At 42.1% G+C, this 20,255-nt stretch overlaps 1 protein-coding gene across 2 annotated transcripts in view; it reads left to right on the forward strand.

Annotated features, from left to right (window-relative positions):
- The window catches only part of SLC22A23 (solute carrier family 22 member 23), a 192,331-nt gene that overhangs the window by 44,440 nt on the left and 127,636 nt on the right, over positions 1–20,255 (forward strand). For both annotated transcript variants that reach the window (XM_074987739.1, XM_074987738.1), the window contains exon 3: positions 5,840–5,994. In XM_074987739.1, coding sequence (XP_074843840.1) covers positions 5,840–5,994 — 155 coding nt within the window. The remainder of the gene's footprint in view (positions 1–5,839; positions 5,995–20,255) is intronic.

A 20,255-nucleotide genomic window follows, 5' to 3' on the forward strand; every position in this document is an offset into this window, starting at 1 on the left:
GCTGTTTCTGCGGCGGTGTCACACTTTGACTCATGTAACTTACGGTCCATTATGATAGCTACATCTCTTTCTGCAGTACTCCTGCCTTACACAGTCATTTCCCATTTTGAATGTGTGCAACTAATTGGTTCCTTCCTGAATGGAGTACTCTTCGTTTGTCCTTATTGATTTTCATCCTATTTACTTCAGACCATTTTCCCAGTTTCTCTAGATGATTTTTGAATTTATAATCCTATCCTTGAAGTATTTGCAACCCCTTCCAGATTGGTATCATTCACAGACTTTATAAGTATGCTCTCTGTGCCACTATCTAAATACTTGGTGAGGACAGTAAACAAACCCAGTCCCAAAACTGACCCCTGAGTAACCTCACCCATTGTGCCTTTTCAGTGTTACTGTGAGCCATTGATAACTACTCTCTGGGAATAGATGTCCAATCAGTTGTGCACCCACCTTAAAATAGCTCCACCTAGGTTGTCTATCCCGAGTTTAAGAAGAAGGTCATGTGAAATTTTATCAAATGCCTTATTGAAGTTTAGACACATGACATCTACTACTTCCCCATATCCATAAGGCTTTTTATTCTGTCAAAGAAAGCATCAGGTTGGTTTCATATGATTTGTTCTTGACAAATCCATGCTGTTACTTACCACCTTATATTCTAGATTGGGGTCAGCAACCAAAATAGCAAGAACCCTTTTTTTTTTTCCCTTCAAATTCTGTAACAAAAACTTAATTCAAGAGCCACAATATATGTCAAGTCAGATCTTAATAAATGATGTCAAGCCATGCTTCTTGTAACCCCTATTTTAAGAACAGCACACAGTGATTTGTAATGTGATACATGCTTACTGCAGGACGTTCACAAACTTTTCACATATTCTGTTTCCACACATTTTGCATGTGTTTTATATACCTATCCTCCTGATTTTCATTTCCAAATCTCTCTCTCTCTCACTCTCTCTCGGATGCTAGATTCTGAACAATTTTGTTTTTGTTTGTGAAATCACTGTACAGCTGCTCTGATACTTTGATAAAGCACTCTTTCATGTATTCTCCATACATGAATGGCTTCCCTCATATCATGATCTCTTGAGTTACCACAAAACTAGCTACAGCTATGCTACTTGGGGATTTCACCCATTTAGCGAATATGTTCTTTCTTTGCTCTGCTTTCGATAGCAGCCCCTCGCGTTTTTTTTTCCTGGCATCTCCAGCTGGATATTGTTTGGCAAAAGTAGCATGGTGGGTTTTTTTTTTGTTTGTTTGTTTGTTTTTTGAGAAAATGCCTCTTGAGGTTTCATTTTTTTTTGTTGTTGGCAAATTTCTCATAGCAAATGAGACCTAAAGGGAGGCCAGCTGAACTGTATATAAATGCAAAGGATTGAGTCCATTCAGTTTCAAATTCTCTTGTTTTCATCTTTGCTTTTTCCTCTTCTTGTTTTTTGAAGCTGTTACAACCCCACTTCAATTTATGCCATTAATTTTCAGTTTTTTTCTTAAAACGTGTGTTGCCCTTCACAGCAGGAATACCTCAAGCTTCCTTTTTCTTTTCAGAATGAAGACTTTATTAGCAAAACGATCAAAACACAGATACAGTCTCACATCCCACAATGTACTGCAGATATTAAAGGAGGAGTTATTCATTTTGAGATCACATATAGTTTACTATTTAGATAAGAGTTGTTCATTGTTGGGCTTTTAGACATTCACGGTTTTATCAAAAATACTCAAGAAGTTTTAAACTTTGCAATTACAGTGTTGGGAGCCACAAAGAAGTCCTTAAAGAGCTGCATGTGGCTGCGGACCCCCAGGTTGCAGACCCCTGTTCTAGATGTTTACAAATTGATTCCTTAATTATTTGCTCCATTGTATTTCCTGGTGCAAAAGTTAAGGTGATGGGACTGTAATTCCTTGGGTTGTCTTTGTTTTCCTTTTGATAGTTGGACACTGTTTACCCTTTTCCACTCTTCTGGGATCTCTCCCATCTTTTGTGACTTTTCAGAGATAATAGCTAATGGCCAAGATAACTCCTTAGTCAGATCCTTTGAGTTTTCCAGGATGCATTTAATCAGGCCCTGGTAACTTTGAAGATATGTAACTTACCTAAGTAATACAGAAAAGGCTCGCTTGTCCGGCACCTGGATAACTTGCATGTTCCATGAACTGGCATGCTGGGGGGCTGGCTGCCTACTGCTTGCCCAGTGAGGAGGCAGAGCGGGGCCAGATGTTGGCCCCAGCTGGAATATCCAGCATCCCCGGTAGCCCTGGGATGCCGGGTGATAAAGCTTTAGCTGTATTTAACTTGTTCTTTCCCAATTTTAGATTCTGAACCTACCCCATTTCCGTTGGCAGTCACTGTTAGGTATCAGATTGCCTCCAACCTTCTTGGTGAAAACAGAAACAAAGAAATCATTAAGCATCTCTGCTATTTCCATGTTTCCTGTTGTTTTACCCCCTTTGTTGAGTAATGAGCCTAACTTGTCCTTTGTCTTCCTCTTGCTTCTAATGTGTGTGTAGAATGTTTTGTTATTACCTTTGTGTATTTAGCTACTCTGATCTCATTTTGTGCCTTGGCCTTTCTAATTTTGCACTTCAACATTTGTGTTGTTTCTATTTGCCCTTTGTAATTTGACCTAATTTCCCCTTTTTGTAGGACCTCCTTTTGATTTTTAGATTATTTGAGGTCTCCTGGTTGAGCCAAGGTGGCCTCTTGCTGCACCTCCTATCTTTCCTCTGCAGTGGGATAGTTTCCTCTTGTGCCCTATATGTATATAATATATTTTAAAAAAAAAAATAAAACTGCCAACTTTCTTCAGTAGATTTTCCTCTTAGAGTTGCTTCCCTTGGGATCTTACCTACCAACTCCTGGATTTGCTGAAGTCTGCTGCACAGGCTCTCAACGAACCCATCTAGGGATCTGCAGTAGCCTGTGGAGGGCTCCCTAGCTCTATCTTAGCTTGGTCTCCACCCTGCTGTGGCTGGGGAAGGACTGGCCTGAAGCCAATGCCAGCTTAAACATGCTGCACCTGGATGCCCCTCCTATATCCCTGAACCCTGCTGCAACCAGGGCAGCTCAGTCTCAGCTCCAACCCAGTCCCAGTGTGAGCCTGCTGAGGAGGGGGTGGGACACCTGTCCTTCCACCCCAGCCCTGGAGATGCCATGACAGGAAGGGATGCCCCTCACTTTGTCCCCACCAGCCCAGGTGCAGCCACAAGGAGAGAGATCTGGCGGAAGTAGCCTTTCCTTCATCCCAACACACACCCCCATCCCCATCCTATGGTCTGCACCCCCCCCGCCCCGCTGGAATCTTCACAGCTCTATGCCCCAATCCTGTCTCAGTCCTGAACCCACACCTATAGTCCTAACCCCACAGCCTCACCGCGCCTCATGAATTTTATGTGCATCAGTATGAAGGTAATGTGTCGCACATCGTCTCCACATTGGTGTAAATAACCAATTTCATTCGGCTTGGGGTGGGAAAAACTAGCGGGAATGTTTTCCAGGACTTCTTGCGTCCTTTGTCTTTGTTTAAAAGTCCATACAACCCAAAGCTGATCAGGGTTTGGGTTCAGGATTCTGTGTTGGGCTTTAACACTTGAAAATATAAAATATGAAAGGTGCATATATTCCTCAGTACAAAGAGAGGTGATTCCCATTATGTTCCAAATACATGGCAGCATTGTGAACCCAACAGCACGTTGCTGTGGAAAGAATATTCTGTTCTCTTCCCGATTTAAAAAGGCACCCGCTCACCAAGAGTCCATCTGCAATGTTCCGTGAGGTTTGTAATAGCGATTAAAGCAGCCTGCTTTGACCTCGCTGCTGACCTGAATGTGCTTGGTGGTGCTTTCTATTTTAAAAGGTATCTCTAGTGTTACATACCGCAGATGAGTTAAAGCTTTTGGCGTGAGGTGTCAAAAAGGGGTGGTTGCAGATAAAACTTCTATTTACTGAGCCAATTTCCTCTGAACAGGCCAATACCTTATCGGTATGACATTTAGAAAATGGGATGAATTGCATATCAATTGTGAAAAATGTTCTTATACCATCTTCCAATTCCCAAAAGCCTTAAAACAACATTCAGAAAAATATCCTTTTCTCCACTTCTCCCCCAGCCAGCTAGGACTTCATTGCTCTTATTCCAGTTTTCCTTAAATAAAGCAAAACCATAGTCTAAATCACGAATGTACATGTTCACTATATATTTATAGTTGCCTTTTTAGCCAGCAAAACCTTAGAAAATGCTCGAATGTGAGTGGTAAGTAATGAGATCAAATTAAATGTAGGATTGCAAAGAGTGTTTGATTTGTGCTTTTTTTTCCCCGACATTTGTATTCTTGAATATGTTTTTCCATATCCACTATATTCTTTTGCACAGTGGGACCAAATTCTACAGCAGGAACCCTTAAATTCTGTTGCCATATTAGTTTTATTCTCTCTTCATTCCCACAGAAACAGACTCAGTTGTGGCTCAAGTAGAAAAAACTTACAGAAATGTAGCCTGTACAGGTTCAGTGATTAGTTTCCCTCAATAAGTATTTTTTGTTATTAACAGTGTTCACCCTGGCTTTATAGTGCTTGGTAGTCACAACATTGACCAGGTGGCTGAGCTCAGAAACTCCTTCCTTGGAGGAATGCCAGGAAAGGGGCAGATTGTAGCTGACACTGATGGCTCATCTCTGTGACTTCCTGACTCTTGTGTCCTGCATTGTTCTGCTGTCAGTGCAGATGGTCATTCCAAACATTTGACTTTCCTCCCTCTCTCATTAAGAGCTTTACTCCAGTTCTGGGTTCATGGAAGATTGCTGATAGCATGGTGTGTAATCCTATTAACTTCCTATTGTGAGGAAAGATGGAGGAAGAGGAAGATAGAGGCAGGTCTTCTCAGGGAGGTAAAACAAAATGGCAGGTGTCTGGCTGCAGGTAGTTGATGCCAACAGCCCTTTGGCAGTATTCTGAATTTTGTAGCCGATGGTTTGTGGAATCCATGGGGGTGCTTCTGAGTGCAATGAATGAAGCAGTTCACCCCTTTTCAAGGTAGTGGTTCAGGCTCTGTGAAACAGTGAACACATCCCTCGAATGTTTTTCATCCATGGGTAGAATAAATTTTGTGCACACCAGGTTGCGTGAATGCACACCACCACTAGAAACACCCACTGTCCACGGAGGGTGGCTGTGGGTGCTTTGCTAATCAGCTGAGTAACACCTGAATTTCTCCTGGGCAGCTCCCCAGATGCTTAGCTTACAGCCAATGCTGCTCTGAAGGCTGTCTCTGCAGCTGTGAGGGTTAGAAACTTTAGTTTTTAACCAGATGAAAGCTGAGATTTGTGGAAATGAGTCATGTGGCAAGAGAAAAATTCACTGGTAAATTTAATTATCGTGGAAAATGCCTCTTCCCTTGAGGGAAAGCTGCTGTTAATCAAATGACTTCTTCACCAGGGAAAAATAAGGGCTATTTCCCAAAGCGCCTGCCATAACTTTTGTTAATGGCTCATACTTACTCCAATTTTTACATATGTATTTGTTTTGTTCACTTCCAGGCTTTGAACACGTCCTTTAGATTAAATAGTGAGGCACTTAATGCCATTTGCTTTACTCTTTTCATACGTGAATTTATCCGTGACATCTTTGCAACACTAAACTAAGCAATAGTTGAATTTAATAAGCAGAAATACGAGAAATGTCGTGGAGAGGGAAGCGTCTTGGTTGCTATTAAAAATTGCTATCGGTACTAGTGAGGAATTGTGTAATTTGTTTCTGTCCTCTGAAAGAGATCCAGTTTTATGTCTACCTTGGATTTTAACACTCTGCTCTCCCCTTCTTTCCCATTTGTAGGGTTGGTCGACGGCCAGTGCTACTCTTCTCTGTCATATTCATTCTGATATTTGGACTGACTGTGGCTCTCTCAGTAAATGTGACAATGTTCAGCACACTCAGATTTTTTGAAGGGTTTTGCCTGGCTGGAATAATCCTATCACTGTACGCACTGCGTGAGTATTACCTTCGTCTTTCAGCCAAAACATGCATTGTTTAAAAACGTGATTTGCTGTATGCTATACTTCCTGCAGAGTGTATTTCAAGAGGCTTGTGAAAACCAGTTGAATTCCAGAGTTCTTTTGAGTTTGTATGTTTTCTTACTGGAAATTCCCTTCCTGATCCATTTCTTCTTGTGTTGCTGGAGAATTAGCCTCTGCAGCAGATGTTTGAGTTTGCAAATGGAAGAAAGGATTAAACAATGTTTTTTCTTTTGATTTTTCTTTAACCTGGAAGTTGCCGCCTTTGTCATGGCAACATTTATGCCATTCCAGGTGTCAACATGAGTTCACAGCAACTCTATCAGAGAGCTGAAAAAGAACCCTTCTATTTCTTTTTGCGTACGGTGATACAGAATTTTTACTGCAATGTCTTTGATATTAGTAGCTGGGCTTATTGGCCTGTATTGTCTTTTAGGGTATTGTGAAACATAGGGAAAATTGGTAAAGGGGAGATCTCGTGCTCTGTCTTTGAATCACATGGTTCTCTGAACTGCTTTGTTTGCTGAGAGAAACTAGCCAGAAATCTTCTGAACGACTATTGCTTGCTCAGTGTTGTGTCAGGAGGAAAAGGACTCCAGGTTGATTTGGTACACTTCAACAATGTCTGCAATGAGGTGAACATCCTCATACATACCTGCTGACAGGTTTGCGAGCCTCAGGTAAAGGGGCTGTTTAAATGTGTTGGAGACATTTTGGTCTCAGGCAGCAGTTTGGATTCTGGGACCCTTCCACCTCTCAGGGTCTGGGAACCTGAACTCTAGCACAAGTCTGAACATCTGTATGTCAAACAACCCCTTAACCCAAGCCCTGAGAAATGAGTCAACTGGCACAAGACCACAGCAGGTTTTTAAGTGCAATTGGACATACCCTTACTGGCCAAGATTTTTAAAAGCCTCCCTCTGTTGTTTTTCCCCTTTCCTCCCAGGTGCTTCCTCAACACTATCCAGAAATTAAAGTTCCTTTAAGGCATCTCAAGTTGGGGTGCAAAAGACAAGTCACTTCTAAAATTGATGTCAATTTTTATTAATTAGAAAGTTCGAAACAATTTCTAAGTGTAGCTTCCAGCTAAAGCTAATAATCATTCTTCAATGTCCATCTCATAGTTCGGGGGAGGGATAGCTCAGTGGTTTGAGCATTGGCCTTGTAAACCCCAGGTGGCAAGCTCAATCCTTCAGGTGGCCATTTAGGGGTCTGGGGCAACTAGATTATAATAAATTAAAAAAAAAAAAAAAACCTGTCAGGAATGGTGCATGGTCCTGCCGAGAAGGCAGGGGACTGGACTTGATGATCTCTCAAGGTCCCTTCCAGTTCTGTGATATGTATAGTTCCATATGATTTTTTTACATTTATATTTAACTTAGGAAGGGGATAGAGAAATGGCATAACAGCTAAATCCCCAAATCTGTGGACAATATCGGATCTTTTCCTCTTTCTCTCTCCACCTCTCAGCATTGTGCAGTAATCTAAATACTCCCTTCCCAGGATCCAGACAAAACTGTTTTGGTTGGCAGCTGCGTCTGGAGTGTTGCAGTAAATAAAGTAGCATTACCATATGCATAATTAGCTGTTAGTGTCTTATCAGGAGAGGAATGTGTGACACTTTTTTTTTTTTCTTATATCTGGCTCTGGAAAAAAAATTGTCTGCAAGTTGTATTTACTTCCCATTGTACAGTAGATTGGCTGAATGTCACACTGGATTGTTCTGTTTTGTGGGTGTTTTTTGTCTTTAGTTTACATTGAGAAGAAACAGAGTGATTAGTATATGCAAGATTTTTTTTCACTACTTCAGTGCAACATAGTAAATTGTATGGTACCTGGGGTAGATTGTCTTCTCTTCCCTTCGAGCGTATAATTCAAATCTGGACCCAGCTTTCAGAGTTACTGTGAAGAAGTAAACTGTAGAGGCATTCACAAGCTGAAAAGGTAATTAGCCTGGCACAATGATGTGGTTTAGCTGGCTAGTAATGATTGGATTCAGTGCCTGCCTAAGCTAAATTTAGAAATAACCATCCCAAATGCTTTGGGACGAGTGTTAGAAAACCTGGGACTGCTAAGTTTTAGATACTTTGCAAGGCTTTGGGGGTGGCAGAGGTAGAACAGCTCATGATTTCTTTCCTTCCCAATACCCCTAGTTCACTGAAGGCTGTGTCTACACTGGAACTACACTTGAGCCTAGTGCAGACATGTCTACCCAACCTGTAATTACAAAGAGAAATTCCCTTGTCATCTTTACCTGCTGGAGTGATGGGCAATTGTCTAGATGTGATAAATTGACAATCGAGCACTCTCCTGTTGACTCTGGCTCTTCACCAGACCGAGAAGATTAAGGGACGTCAGTGGGTGAGTGTCAGCTGTCGACCTACCACAGTAAAGACAGCACGGTAATCAGACCTAAGTAGGTTGACTTCAACTACATTATTCATGTAGCTGAAGCTGCAACTTAGCTCAGCCCACTGTAGTGTCAACTAGGCCTAAGGGCATGAAGGTGTTTGGGAGCAGAGAAAATAGCTGTGTGACCAGGGCTGTGTAGTAGGCTCGCTGCCCTGAGTCCATACTTTGCATGGATATGTGCTGGAGGGGCTAGCCTGCACCACCACAGCTGTGCTTCTGTTTTTAGCGCACTAGTCTGCTCAGAGTTAGCATGTCTCTGCCTGAGCTGAAAATTGCACCTTCCTACTCCTACCTGAGTACCAGAGAACTCTTGTTCTTTACAAAGGCGGTGGGGAGATTGAATAGTGTGTGGCAGAGCAGAGAGATAACAGCCTCAGAAGGGTTAAAAGACACAGATTTTCTTCCAAGAGGTCAGGTGGTTCAGGAAGAGATTGAGGTGGAGATTGTAGGAAGGCAGTCTTACCCCACAGAGATTGGGGGAGCCTGTCTACCTAAGTCAGTGGGTAAGATAGATGTGTGCATAGGCTGTTTATTGTTTTAAAAATCCTTTTTCTCTTGCTGTGCTGCATCCCTACGCTTAATCTTGACACCGCTTTGTATGTACAAGGCGTTTCTGGCTCACTGTAGTAACTACTGGTTGCCGCTCTCAAGGGAAAGAACTGTATGTAGCTGAACTGAGTCAGACCAATGGGGGTAAATGTTGTTACACAGCGTAACCTAGCACTCGGGCACAGAGTGGGAGAATTTGCAGAATTCTGCCTCAAAAAATTTTAAGGGTCAAGGCCTGATATTTGAGGGCTGGGGCAGTCAGACAAGAAAAGGAGAGAGAGGCGCAGCTAATCTTGAAACATGACACATGCAGCAGTCAGAGGCATGTTGTCTTTCACCACTATCCTGAATTGCTTTGCTTGTGACCTCTCCCAGATGATTAGTCATATTGAACAAAGTGCGTTCCGCAAACATGACATAAGCATGTGATGATGAAGACGGTGATTTTTCTTTCTTTATTTTTTCGGAAACAAAGGTAATTCCCAGATTTAGCTCACTTAGTCTTGTAGGGCCATTGCTCTGAGAGTTATGATTGACTTCTGTGTGGTACCACCCACTGCTTGTTTTATCTTTATACTTAAAAGAATGGGAAAACACTGCATGGCCCAGGTCTGGCCATTGACTCCGCAAAATAGATACGTGTGACACCTTTTACTGCATTAACGTCTTTGAAATACTGTTCATTGGAATTCCATGCAAATGCAGGAGTCTTATTGTGTAGCGTGCAGAGCAGAAACCACTGGGACTTGGCATGTGATTTTCTTATTGCAAAAATGCTATGATAAATGCCATGCCCATTAAGAAGGTGCGGACCTCCAGGCGAAAGATTTGGAAGGTGTCTTTCTGGGCCAGTAGAATTGGCATACTAATATCTGCATGTGTTCTTGTCATTTATCATTTCAAATGATTTTTGTCCTGTGGCAAAGAAACTAATATTCTTGCAATGCATCCCTCTCAGTGTACTGGAATGCAGAGCAGAGCTGGGGCGTTGCCTCCTGAAGCATAGCGCAAAGGGAAAGGAACAGGAAACTAAAAATTACATATGAGACCAACCGATATTGTAATTTTCTGTAAGACAAAGTAGGGTGGTGATAAAGGAAAACAGAGGTAATGTGAACTCAGGTTTCTCAGTGGGTGAAAAAGTTGTATTTTCTGCCAAGCTCTGCTCACAGCTTTAACAAGCATCCTGTTACTGCTACATGCCATCATTCTAATAACCTTACCTTAGTCTAGACAGCAAGAGCAATGACACAGATTTGCACACAGTCGTAGAGTGCTCAGTAATTTCATGGGTGATTGAGCTACAGACTGCTTTGCGAAATTAGAAAGCATCAAATTGAATGAACAGGTAAATAGGTTCTGAAAATAGGTTTGCTATAAGAAAGGAGTTGTATTTCCATGTCACTGTGAAGGAGGTTGGTGCCCCGAGCCTTTGTGTGCAGTGAAAGAAAGTAGGGCCACATTACTCTAATCTCTTTCAATTTCCATGGAGATATCTACTACATCTATAGTACTTCTATCTTGTACTTCAAACGACAGTTCAGTCCAGTAGTCTTTTCTATTGTGATGTCTTGTATAAGAATAAGCTTTTTGGCTATGTCTTTTTAAGCTTTCAGTCTATATAACTTATGTAAGGAGGGTGACTAAGTTGACAGAAGGTGAACATGTGACCTACTAACACAGCAAGAGGGGAGGCTGTCATTTGATTTTTGTTTTTCTGTGAAACTTGTAGTTGAAGGCTAGAGTTTAAGGCTTTGCCTGTACTTGGCAGGTAGGTTGATTGCAGAAAGGCAATTGTAGCTACAGTCATTATGTAGCTAGAATAGACTTACCTGGCCATCCTTACTGACGGTGGTCAACAGCAAGGAGTACAGGGGTTGGCTGTTGACCCCAAATAGTTTGATTTCATGCATTTCTACCAGATCTTCCCCGCAGTATAGACAAGCCCTTAAATTAAGAAGAGTTCAAGATCTGGACGGAGCAAATGCCGCTTATAAGACTGTGGGCTGTCAGGACCATATTTGCAGAAGAAATATGCTGCCATTGACACAGCAAAATAACTGGTCAGATTTTCATCATGGGTGGGTGGCGAGCTTTTTCAAAATCTGTCTGCGTGTGGGAAGGTGAACTACTGGATTCTGAGCACTTTTGATAATCTGACTTCGAATGGGTAAAACTCCTCCAGTGCCTAATCAAATGCTCAGTGCTCCGTTATCTTCTCCCCACCCTTCAACAACAAAACACACAAATGCATCTGAAGTGAGTAGTGTTGGAAACAAGCTCAAGAGAGAAGACAGTTGAGTGTGGTCCAAATCTGAACTGCTGAATGACTAAAACTGTGACATGAATATTTCAAGTGGGGAGGGGACCTTTCAACCAGTGTTCCAGTAGACTGAAATGAGACTTAACTTTTTGGTGCCTTCATTAGATTCTGTTCCAGTGGTGAGATCAAGGTTTTAAAATGATTAACTTGTTCTCTACAATCAGTTTCTACCTAACTAATTTTGTTCAGCTTTGGTGCGGCTGTAGCAAGATGAATTGCACAAAGTTTCTCACACGATCACACTTAAGTGTATCAAGCAGTGCAGTACTGAGTGTTGCTCAGAAACGGCTGCGAATTTCTGAAATATGTGATCAAGGCCATAAACTGTAATTTTACTTCTGCTTTTTTTAAATGCTTCTGTACAAGAAACATTTGAGTAAAACAGTATAAATTAGGGGGCACTCAAATTGCCTAATCAAGGGCTGTCTTGACAACCTGTCAGTAACCTTCTGAAGATTGTGCCTAACCTGTTCAAAGTGAAGTAGGGTGCACACCATGAAAGTACAAGTCTCCAAAGTACAATATTCCCTTTAAAAAAAAAAAATCCCCCTTGCTCAATATTCTGTCTTTCTCAGTAAAACCAAATCTTGACCCACGACCATATTAGGTCACCTCAGTCTCTTTCTTCCTGCTCCCCAGTATGTTGTGGGGGGGTTTCCTGTTGGGACTTCAGGGCATATACTGACCCTTCAGAGCATCTGCTGACTGCTCCATTTTAATTATTACATCTTGTACACTTGAGTATTGGAGTTGCCTCAGAATGCATTGCTCACTTCTGACACTTAGTAACCTTCTCTTCTTCCAGAAGTATCATTTCAAGACAACGGTGCCCTAATTGTGACCCTGAGATTACTTTGAGTAAAGGCTGGAAATTTGTTGAGAGAGGAGAGGAAAGGATTTAACTTCTTGGGAGCTGAGAAAAAGTTTGAATAATTAAAAAATGGGAACAGGGTCTTATTTCATCTGCATCTGTTTACTCATCCCAGTTACTGGAATACTTCAGGTATTGGCTGTACGGTGAAGAGAAATCCGTACTCAATTCCACATGAGATGTAAAATCCTAAATTTTATTTAATGTATTTTGAGTGTAACTGGAAGTTTGACTTAACGGTGGTGCTGGAGATAAAAACTCTTGTGGAGGACCATGTTATCCAATTGATGGAGTCAGATAGGTTTTATCTTATCTCAGTTTTCCCTGCTCAAAACAAAAAAGCAGTTAAGTAGCACTTTAAAGACTAACAAAATAATTTATTAGGTGAGCTTTTGTGGGACAGACCCACTTCTAAGTGGGGTTCCACTTTTAAGTGGGTCTGTCCCACAAAAGCTCACCTAATAAATTATTTTGTTAGTCTTTAAAGTGCTACTTGACTGCTTTTTTGTTTTGATGGTATGTAGACTAGCAGGGCTTTCTCTTTGTTACTTTTCCCTGCTCAGAGTACAGCCTGCAGACTCTGACTGATCCAAACGATCTTCAACAGATTTGGTAGTCTTGCTGTGAGCAATCTGGTCTATCTCACAGTGCATTTCCAGGACCACAGCTGTAGTTTTCAGAGCTATTTTTACCAAGGCAGGCTTCAATAGGGAAATCAGACACTTAGCTTAAATAGAGAGGGAACTTACACCATGTTCTTTTCTTACAACTGGTTGGGAAATTAGTTTCTGTTCCTATGAAAAGCTTCACAAAAACTAACAACTTCTTTTTGAGACCTCTGTGGTGTGTGGTAGTGTTTTGGTTTTTTTTTTTGAAAAATGTTTTAGAAACCCCCGCCCCACCCCTTGCAAATGGAAATATTTTTACTTGAAACCATATGAGACACCTGGTTTCCTCATCAGCCTGGACAATTTAGTCACCAAACTAATTTTCAGCCCTCAGTTTTCGGCTTCCTTTATTGTCCAAATGGCCACATACTCTCAAAAGGAAAACAAAGCTTCCATTTTTGGGGCATTCTAACCAGTCACCATATTGCCCAGCTCTGACTATTATAGCCTGCACTAGGACACTGTCCTTTCCTGCAGCTTCCTGTCTCAGTCAGCTGAGCCACTGCCACTTGCTGGCTTTCAGAATCACTTTGTACCCTGGGGGATGTTGCAGTGATGATCTGTACCATGGAACACCTGTGTCCTCTCTGTTCATAACCTGGGACGCCTTTTACACTGCTTTGATCTCGGAGCAGCCATTCCTGGCCGGTTCACACCAGCATGTAACTCCAGCTCCCTCCCAGCTGAATGATATGAATGATTCTAGCTAGCTCTGAGTTATGTTGCAGAGCAGCACCAGCAAACTCCAATCCAATACTTGTCCCTAGAAATGTGCATCTTCCGCTGCCTGGCTGTTCCTTTTGGACAATACACATTCATAGAAAGCCCGTCGTTTCTCAGTAGAAAATGAGATGCATCAATCATGTTGGTTCAACTGGAGGGTTCCAAACACTCATGGTCTTAGGTGAAATAATAAAACCAAGTCTGTTAATTACAGACAGATTAGATAGACTTCAAGTGATTAAAAGTAATGAGGCATAAATCAGAACTGGTTACAAAGAAATAAAAGGTAAAATACAAGCTGAACTTAACAAGCTAAATGAACATGAAGCAAGGAGGATTTTCTCACCACTTGCTCAGAGCAGTCTGGCTGGATCTTTCAGGCCAGACCACCCCCCCAGTTCCATGGTGCTCCTTTAGTCTTTCAGACTAAAGTTGTTGTTGCGACAAGTGGAGATGAAGGGTGAAAGGTATTTGGCATCTCTTCCTCATTTTTATACGTTTTTCCTTCTCTTTGAAAATTGTCTCTAGCTAGGGTTTAGGTGACAGCCGGTCTGTTCCATTGACAAATGTACATTTCTTGCTCCCACCCTTTTTTAGGCCAAAGAATAGCTGCTTTAATAAGTTTGATTATGCTGAAAACTGGTTCAGATGCAGACTTGTACTGTCTCTGTTAGTTTGTGTCTTCACAAAACAAACCAGCAGTCCTGTAGCACTTCAAAGACTAAAAATTTATTAGGTGATGAGCTTTTGTGGGACAGAGCAGATCTGAAGAAGTGGGTCTGCGCCATGAAACCTCATCACCTAATAAATTACAGTAGGATCTCAACATTCACAAACCTAAGGTTGGCAATTTGTTGTTCATGAGTGGATGCTTCCCCTGGGGCCCTCGACAGGAGCGCTGGTATCCGGGCTCCAGCTGGAAGCAGCTGCCATACAGTATTTGCAGAATTCAACATTGGCAAGGGTTATCACCGTGAATGTTGAGGCCCTACTGTATTTTGTTAGTCTTTAAAGTGCTACCTGACTGCTTTTTTTGTCTTCTGAGGAACTCATTTGGGCTGCTTCTATAGATTTTGGAAGATGCCTTAGTAATATTGTACGGGAGAACCTTTTAACTTTACATGCATAGATACCACACATTTTTACCAGTACATTAAAGATCAGCAAAACAATGAGCTCTCAAATGAGTTCTGTACAGAATTTATCACAGCTGCATGTGACAGTGGTGAACATAGTGTATATGGTGTCACAGTCCTTTCCACTTATTTCCAATAGTTCACAAAACCAAAAGGTTTCAGATTGACAGTGAGGAAATAGCGTTGATTCTTTCATGTGAACTTGTATTTTTTCCCCTGCCCTTTGTTTCTGTGTCGGAAACTTTCCTGGTTCTGTAAATTTGAAAACTTCACAACTGCTGTTCTTTTGGTACTGTTGTCTCCCTTGTGTATTGATTCTAAAGTGGTAATCAGTGGGAAAACCAGTGAATAATACTTAATTTTGAATGCTCTTGCACATGCATGAGGTATCCTCCTAACCTCCTTAATTAATCAGGCAAGGATGCTTCTCCTGCAGTGAACTCTGACTTCGTCCTGTTTTTCTCTTCTGTATTGTTTTTAATATCTGTGATAGCTGTCTGGCTGTATGTTTAAAGCAACATGTAAACTAATACTGGAGAAATGTAGCAACATTAAGTCTGAGAAATTATGGAAAGTAATTGAGAAAGATTAATTGAAATTTAAAATGACAGATACAAAAAGTGAAGGGAGAAAGTAATGGCGCTATTATTGGTACCGTAATACTTGTACGTTCTAAAGATAATCTTAATGTCTGCCTCAGGGACCAGATCAGAAGTATCAGTGTTTGAAACTAGCTGTTACTGAGTTTTTATATTCCATATGTAATTTCAAAGCAAAGCAGTGCTTCGGAGGTTGGCTAACTTTCTTTTAAAGGAAAGATGAGTTACAATAAAATTGTATTAATTACATCTTCCCAGTTCTCAGACTTGGGAGTTTGACTGAGGAAATTAGAAACTGTATTGCAACAACATGGAATGCTCTGTCGTATCAGTGGTACCTCCAGCAAGGGTTCCCTGTCATTGATGTAATCATTTTATGTGGCCATAGGGAAACTTCTGAATGGTCAATTGTCTCTGGCAGCAATAGGGCTATCAGCTTGTCAAAGCATGTGTTCTGTTCTTCCTGATGAAATGCATGTTCCCCAATTGATGTGTGTGGTTGGTGGCACTGCAGAGAGAGTCGCTAGTATAATTGGATGTTTGCTGCTGGCAAATTCCATGATCCAACAGTCCATACTTCTGAAATACTGGGGAATTAACAGTTCTGCAATCTTTGCTTCACAAACTATGGTGTTTGTCCGTTCTGTTACCAAAACCTCTTCTTTCTGCCAGGCAAAGTTATTTCATTTACAGAGAACACTTACCTCCATCTTTGTACTCCCAGAAGTCTGTGTTCTTTGGTTATTGTGGACTTATAATTATTGTTGTATATCCATAGACTTCCAAGACACACGCTTTTCTGTCAGAAGTCTAAATGGCTCAATGATGGAGATGTGAAAGACTCTCCCTTCTCTGGGCAAGTTTTCAATATCTTTCTCAAGTCAGGGGCTAATTCCACTGTGGTGGAATGTTCCTTGCCAAAAACCATTTGTGTCTGGCTCCTTCAAGTAGATCTGTTGGCTCATTGGGTTTCAGCTAATCTGTGCCCTGACCCAGTGGTTCCCAGCCTTTTCAGTAACACGGCCCGCTTCAATGAGACAACCAATTCCACGGCACACCCACTTTTTTTTCAGATTAATTGATTGCTCATAAGTGTCACATTTACTTACTTACATTTACTAGGGTTATGGCCTTACTATAGAGATTTGCATCATAGCACTGCATACAACAAGCTAAACAAGGATCAAATGCAGTAATGTTTCAATCCACCACAGAATACACCATCTTAGACAATGAACACAGAAACACTTTCAAAATCTGCTCAGTGCCATGCTAGGGATGTTGAATAAATGAGCAACCACTGAAAGCAGCTCCCCTCCCACTGCGCATTAGAGCCAGGACGTGGCATTTAAACCATGTGCCAGCTCCAACAGGCTCCCACCCATCCTCCCTCCCGCTTGCCACAGCCGGGAGTGGAGGCGGGTTCCCTGCCAGCTCATTTGGGCCAGGAAGCAGCATTTCAGCTGTCTCTCAGCATGAGTTGGGTCCTGTGGGCTCGGCGTTTCCCCTCCTGGCAGCTCTGCAAAGAGCCCCCACGAAGGAGAAATTGACCAACCCCACGCCAGCTGGGACTCAGGCAACCTTGCTACTTGAGCCCCGGCTAGTTCGGGTTTGTCAGTTTCCTCCCCACCTGAGCTCTGCAAAGAGCCATAGGGAGGGAAAATTGACGAAATTTCACGGCACACTTGGACTGTTCTGGTGGTACACCAGTGTGCGACTGCCCAAATGAAGCTTAATGCTGCTGAAGCTGCTCTTCCAGCGGCCAATTTACATCTTTACAACTCTCTCTCTCATTTTGGGATTCGTGTGTTTCAGTGTTTCTTCTCTGTACTTTCATGCTGCGAAACTGTACATGTATGGCAGTACAGCACAGTTTTTAAACAGTGCATGACTGCGTTTCCCTTCCCTGTCCTCTCCACAGCCCAGCTGGTAAGCAAAGTGCCAGCTAAGTTTTAATGGAGCAGAATGGGGAAATGCAAATGGGCACAGAATATAAAAGTTTTATTAAAAACTATTCCTTTAGTGGTTTGAGTATTTAAAACAAACATAATATTAATGGCTTTTAAGATTATAAAATTACATGCATATCAACAATGCAGGACCAAATTTCCATCCCTAAAAATCCACGCTCTCCTTTCCCTAACAGTACCATCTCAGATAAATTCACGGTTTAACTTCCTAATTGTGTTTTTCATTCTGTGCATGGAGTGTTCAGTATCAAATTGTTCATTGTTGTATTCTACAAACACATTCTGTCATATGTAGTATAAAATGAATTCATTTTGGTTTAATTCATATTTCAGTTGGGTGATTGAATGCGATAGTATATAGCCAATAAACTCTATATATGACTTTATGATTGAGTTCTCTTTTTAAGAAAGCAACCGCTATTTATTGCAGCATGTGCAAATTATAAATCAGCTACTGCAGTGTGATTATTGAGAGATTCACACAAAGATGTGAGTGATACTTTGCCTTTTGAGCATGTGGCTGTGTTTTCAAATTGGTAGATACACTGGAGTAATTCCTATCTCAAGAGCAAGCTTAGAGTATTAGTTTTTAATATGAATATTGTGTAATTTATGGCTGTAATGTGAGTTGTGAGAGGGGAAGGAAATCAGTTCACCCATATTCTGTTGACCAGTAAACGCTCTTTTAAAAGATTTGTTTTGTGTATTTGGTTGCTCCTGCTCTGTCTCTGGCCCCACCTCTCTTCTAGAGGCATTCGATAAGTGCAGTGCAAAATTAAATTATGGGTGTTGTGATTGTGGGTTGCTATGCAACTGGATAATAAAACAGGTAGGAAGATGAGATAAGTCACAGTGGAAAAGAATTCTGAAGACAGTTACTTGGTTGGAAATGTATAATTATTTAATGTTCTTTGATATGGGAGAGACCATTGCTTAGCAGCTAAAGCAGGGGCCAGCAACCCCCAGCATGGGTGCCAAGAGTGTCATGTGAGGCAGGAGCTCAGTGCCCCCCCAGCCCTCCCATGCAGCAGGGAGCTTGCACAAAGTCTGTGGATTAACAAAAGACTAAGCTAATGCTACCAACAGTCACCTCAACGTGCTTTGAAGAGGAAGAGAGTGGAACTCTTGTGGAGCTTGCATTGGTACTGCATAGAGGCCTGTGTCCTGCAAGGAGAATCATGTAGGTGGGCAGCTGTGTTTTGATTAGGGCCTAAAAGAAACTCCTCGCCACGTTACTAGTGCTGTATGCCCAGTATTCCAGTGCTCTAGGAGTGGCCATGAGGGGAAAATGTCTGGTAAGAAGAAAATACAAAGAGGAGGGAGAAGTTGACAACAGAGGACAATTATAAAGCCATGATGAATTACAGGAAAGAAAATGGAGTGGAGTTAGAGAGAGAGAAAACAAAAACAAGAGACTTATTAAATTTTAAATTAGGAGAAGCAGTTTATTCCATTATAAAACCCTATGCTATAATTGTGGCTTAGAAAATTGACTTAGCTTAGAAGTTAACGTAATTCGTATATGACACACGAAGGCAAAAATAGTTTCTGTGAGGTGTGAAGAAAAAACCTTCATCAAATGACTTTTGATTTGAAAGTCATTAAAAATACTCTTCATTGAATCTTTAACCTTTCTAAGATTTATTTTATTAGTCCTCTGTCTCCAAAAGTGATTTTTGTCCTTCTGCTTTCTCTCCCTAGTGGGCAGAACTAAAATGTCACATCTGACCACCTTGTAAATGGTGTAAGAGGTTTTCAAATCTGTATCTGGACACATGAAATGTTATTGCAGCTCTGATCTGGCTGTTTTGGTAGAGCAGAGATTCCCTCCCCCCCGCCCCAAGCTTGATCCCATCTCCTACTATGAATCTTCTTTTGTTGTCTGTGCTAGGTCTAGAAGAGAATATTTCATACCTGTGTAACGCTGACAGACCTGGGGTTGCTGGCATCAGGGATAGAACCTGTGAGCATAGGATCTAAAGCCCTGCACGCTACCACAGGAGCTAAGGGCCAGCTGGCTCTCAGCTGAGGCTGTAGAGCAGAGACTTCACTCACCGCAGATGAGGTCTCAGAGCCTCTGGGTACTACACCTGATTTGTATTCATGGGTTTTTCCAGGTGTATTTGGCCCATCTCTGATCTGTTCTTCAGGTCAAAAAGCAGTCAAGTAGCACTTTAAAGACTAGCAAAGTAGTTTAATAAACTATTTTGCTAGTCTTTAAAGTGCTACTTGACTGCTTTTTGTTTTGATAGTGTATAGACTAGCACGGCTTCCTCTCTGTTACTGTGCGTCAGGTAGTACTCTTCCTTCTTGATCATCTGTGACAGATGCATTTCCACAACCTGTACTTCTTCAAGTATTCCTCCCAGTGATGTCCTTTTAATTTGTGCCTGGAGTTTGGTTCTAGAGGACGTAGCACACATCAAGATGTAGGCCATGAGATGCCTGAGGGGCGAGAAGGGATAAGGGAGACACTGGCTGGGTGACTGCCCCCCCATGACTCTCCCCATGCCACCCAAAGCCTAGGGGAGGGCCTGGACAACTACGACACAGTTCCAAGCCCCGGCCCTTCCTCTTCTCCCCAGCCCCCTGATCCAAGTGATTCGGCCAAAGGGGACTTGCGGGGTTGAGGGTGTGGCATCAGCAACCAGAGTCCCCAGCACACATCAGCAGTGACGGGAGAAAGGGAAGCAATACAGTTCCAGCTCACTCCACTTTTTGCCGGTGAGAAGGGGGGTGGCCTTAAGCTGGGCAGCAGAGTGACCCTAGGGCTGCATCGCTCGACATTTTCCCTCTGCTTCCAGTGAGTGCGGCAGCAGAGGTTGGGGGAATGACCCCTGCTGCTGGTGCCATTCCTCACCAACCAGAGGCCCTAGTCCCTTGTCCCTCCTGCTCGTGGCATTTGTGGTTTCACATCACTTCTCGCTTCTGATGAGGTGTTGTGACTTGAAAACCATTTCTCCTAAGCTAGAATTAAAACCTGTGT

Source organism: Carettochelys insculpta, chromosome 2 (genome assembly GCF_033958435.1).
Source record: "Carettochelys insculpta isolate YL-2023 chromosome 2, ASM3395843v1, whole genome shotgun sequence".
NCBI lineage: Eukaryota > Metazoa > Chordata > Testudines > Carettochelyidae > Carettochelys > Carettochelys insculpta.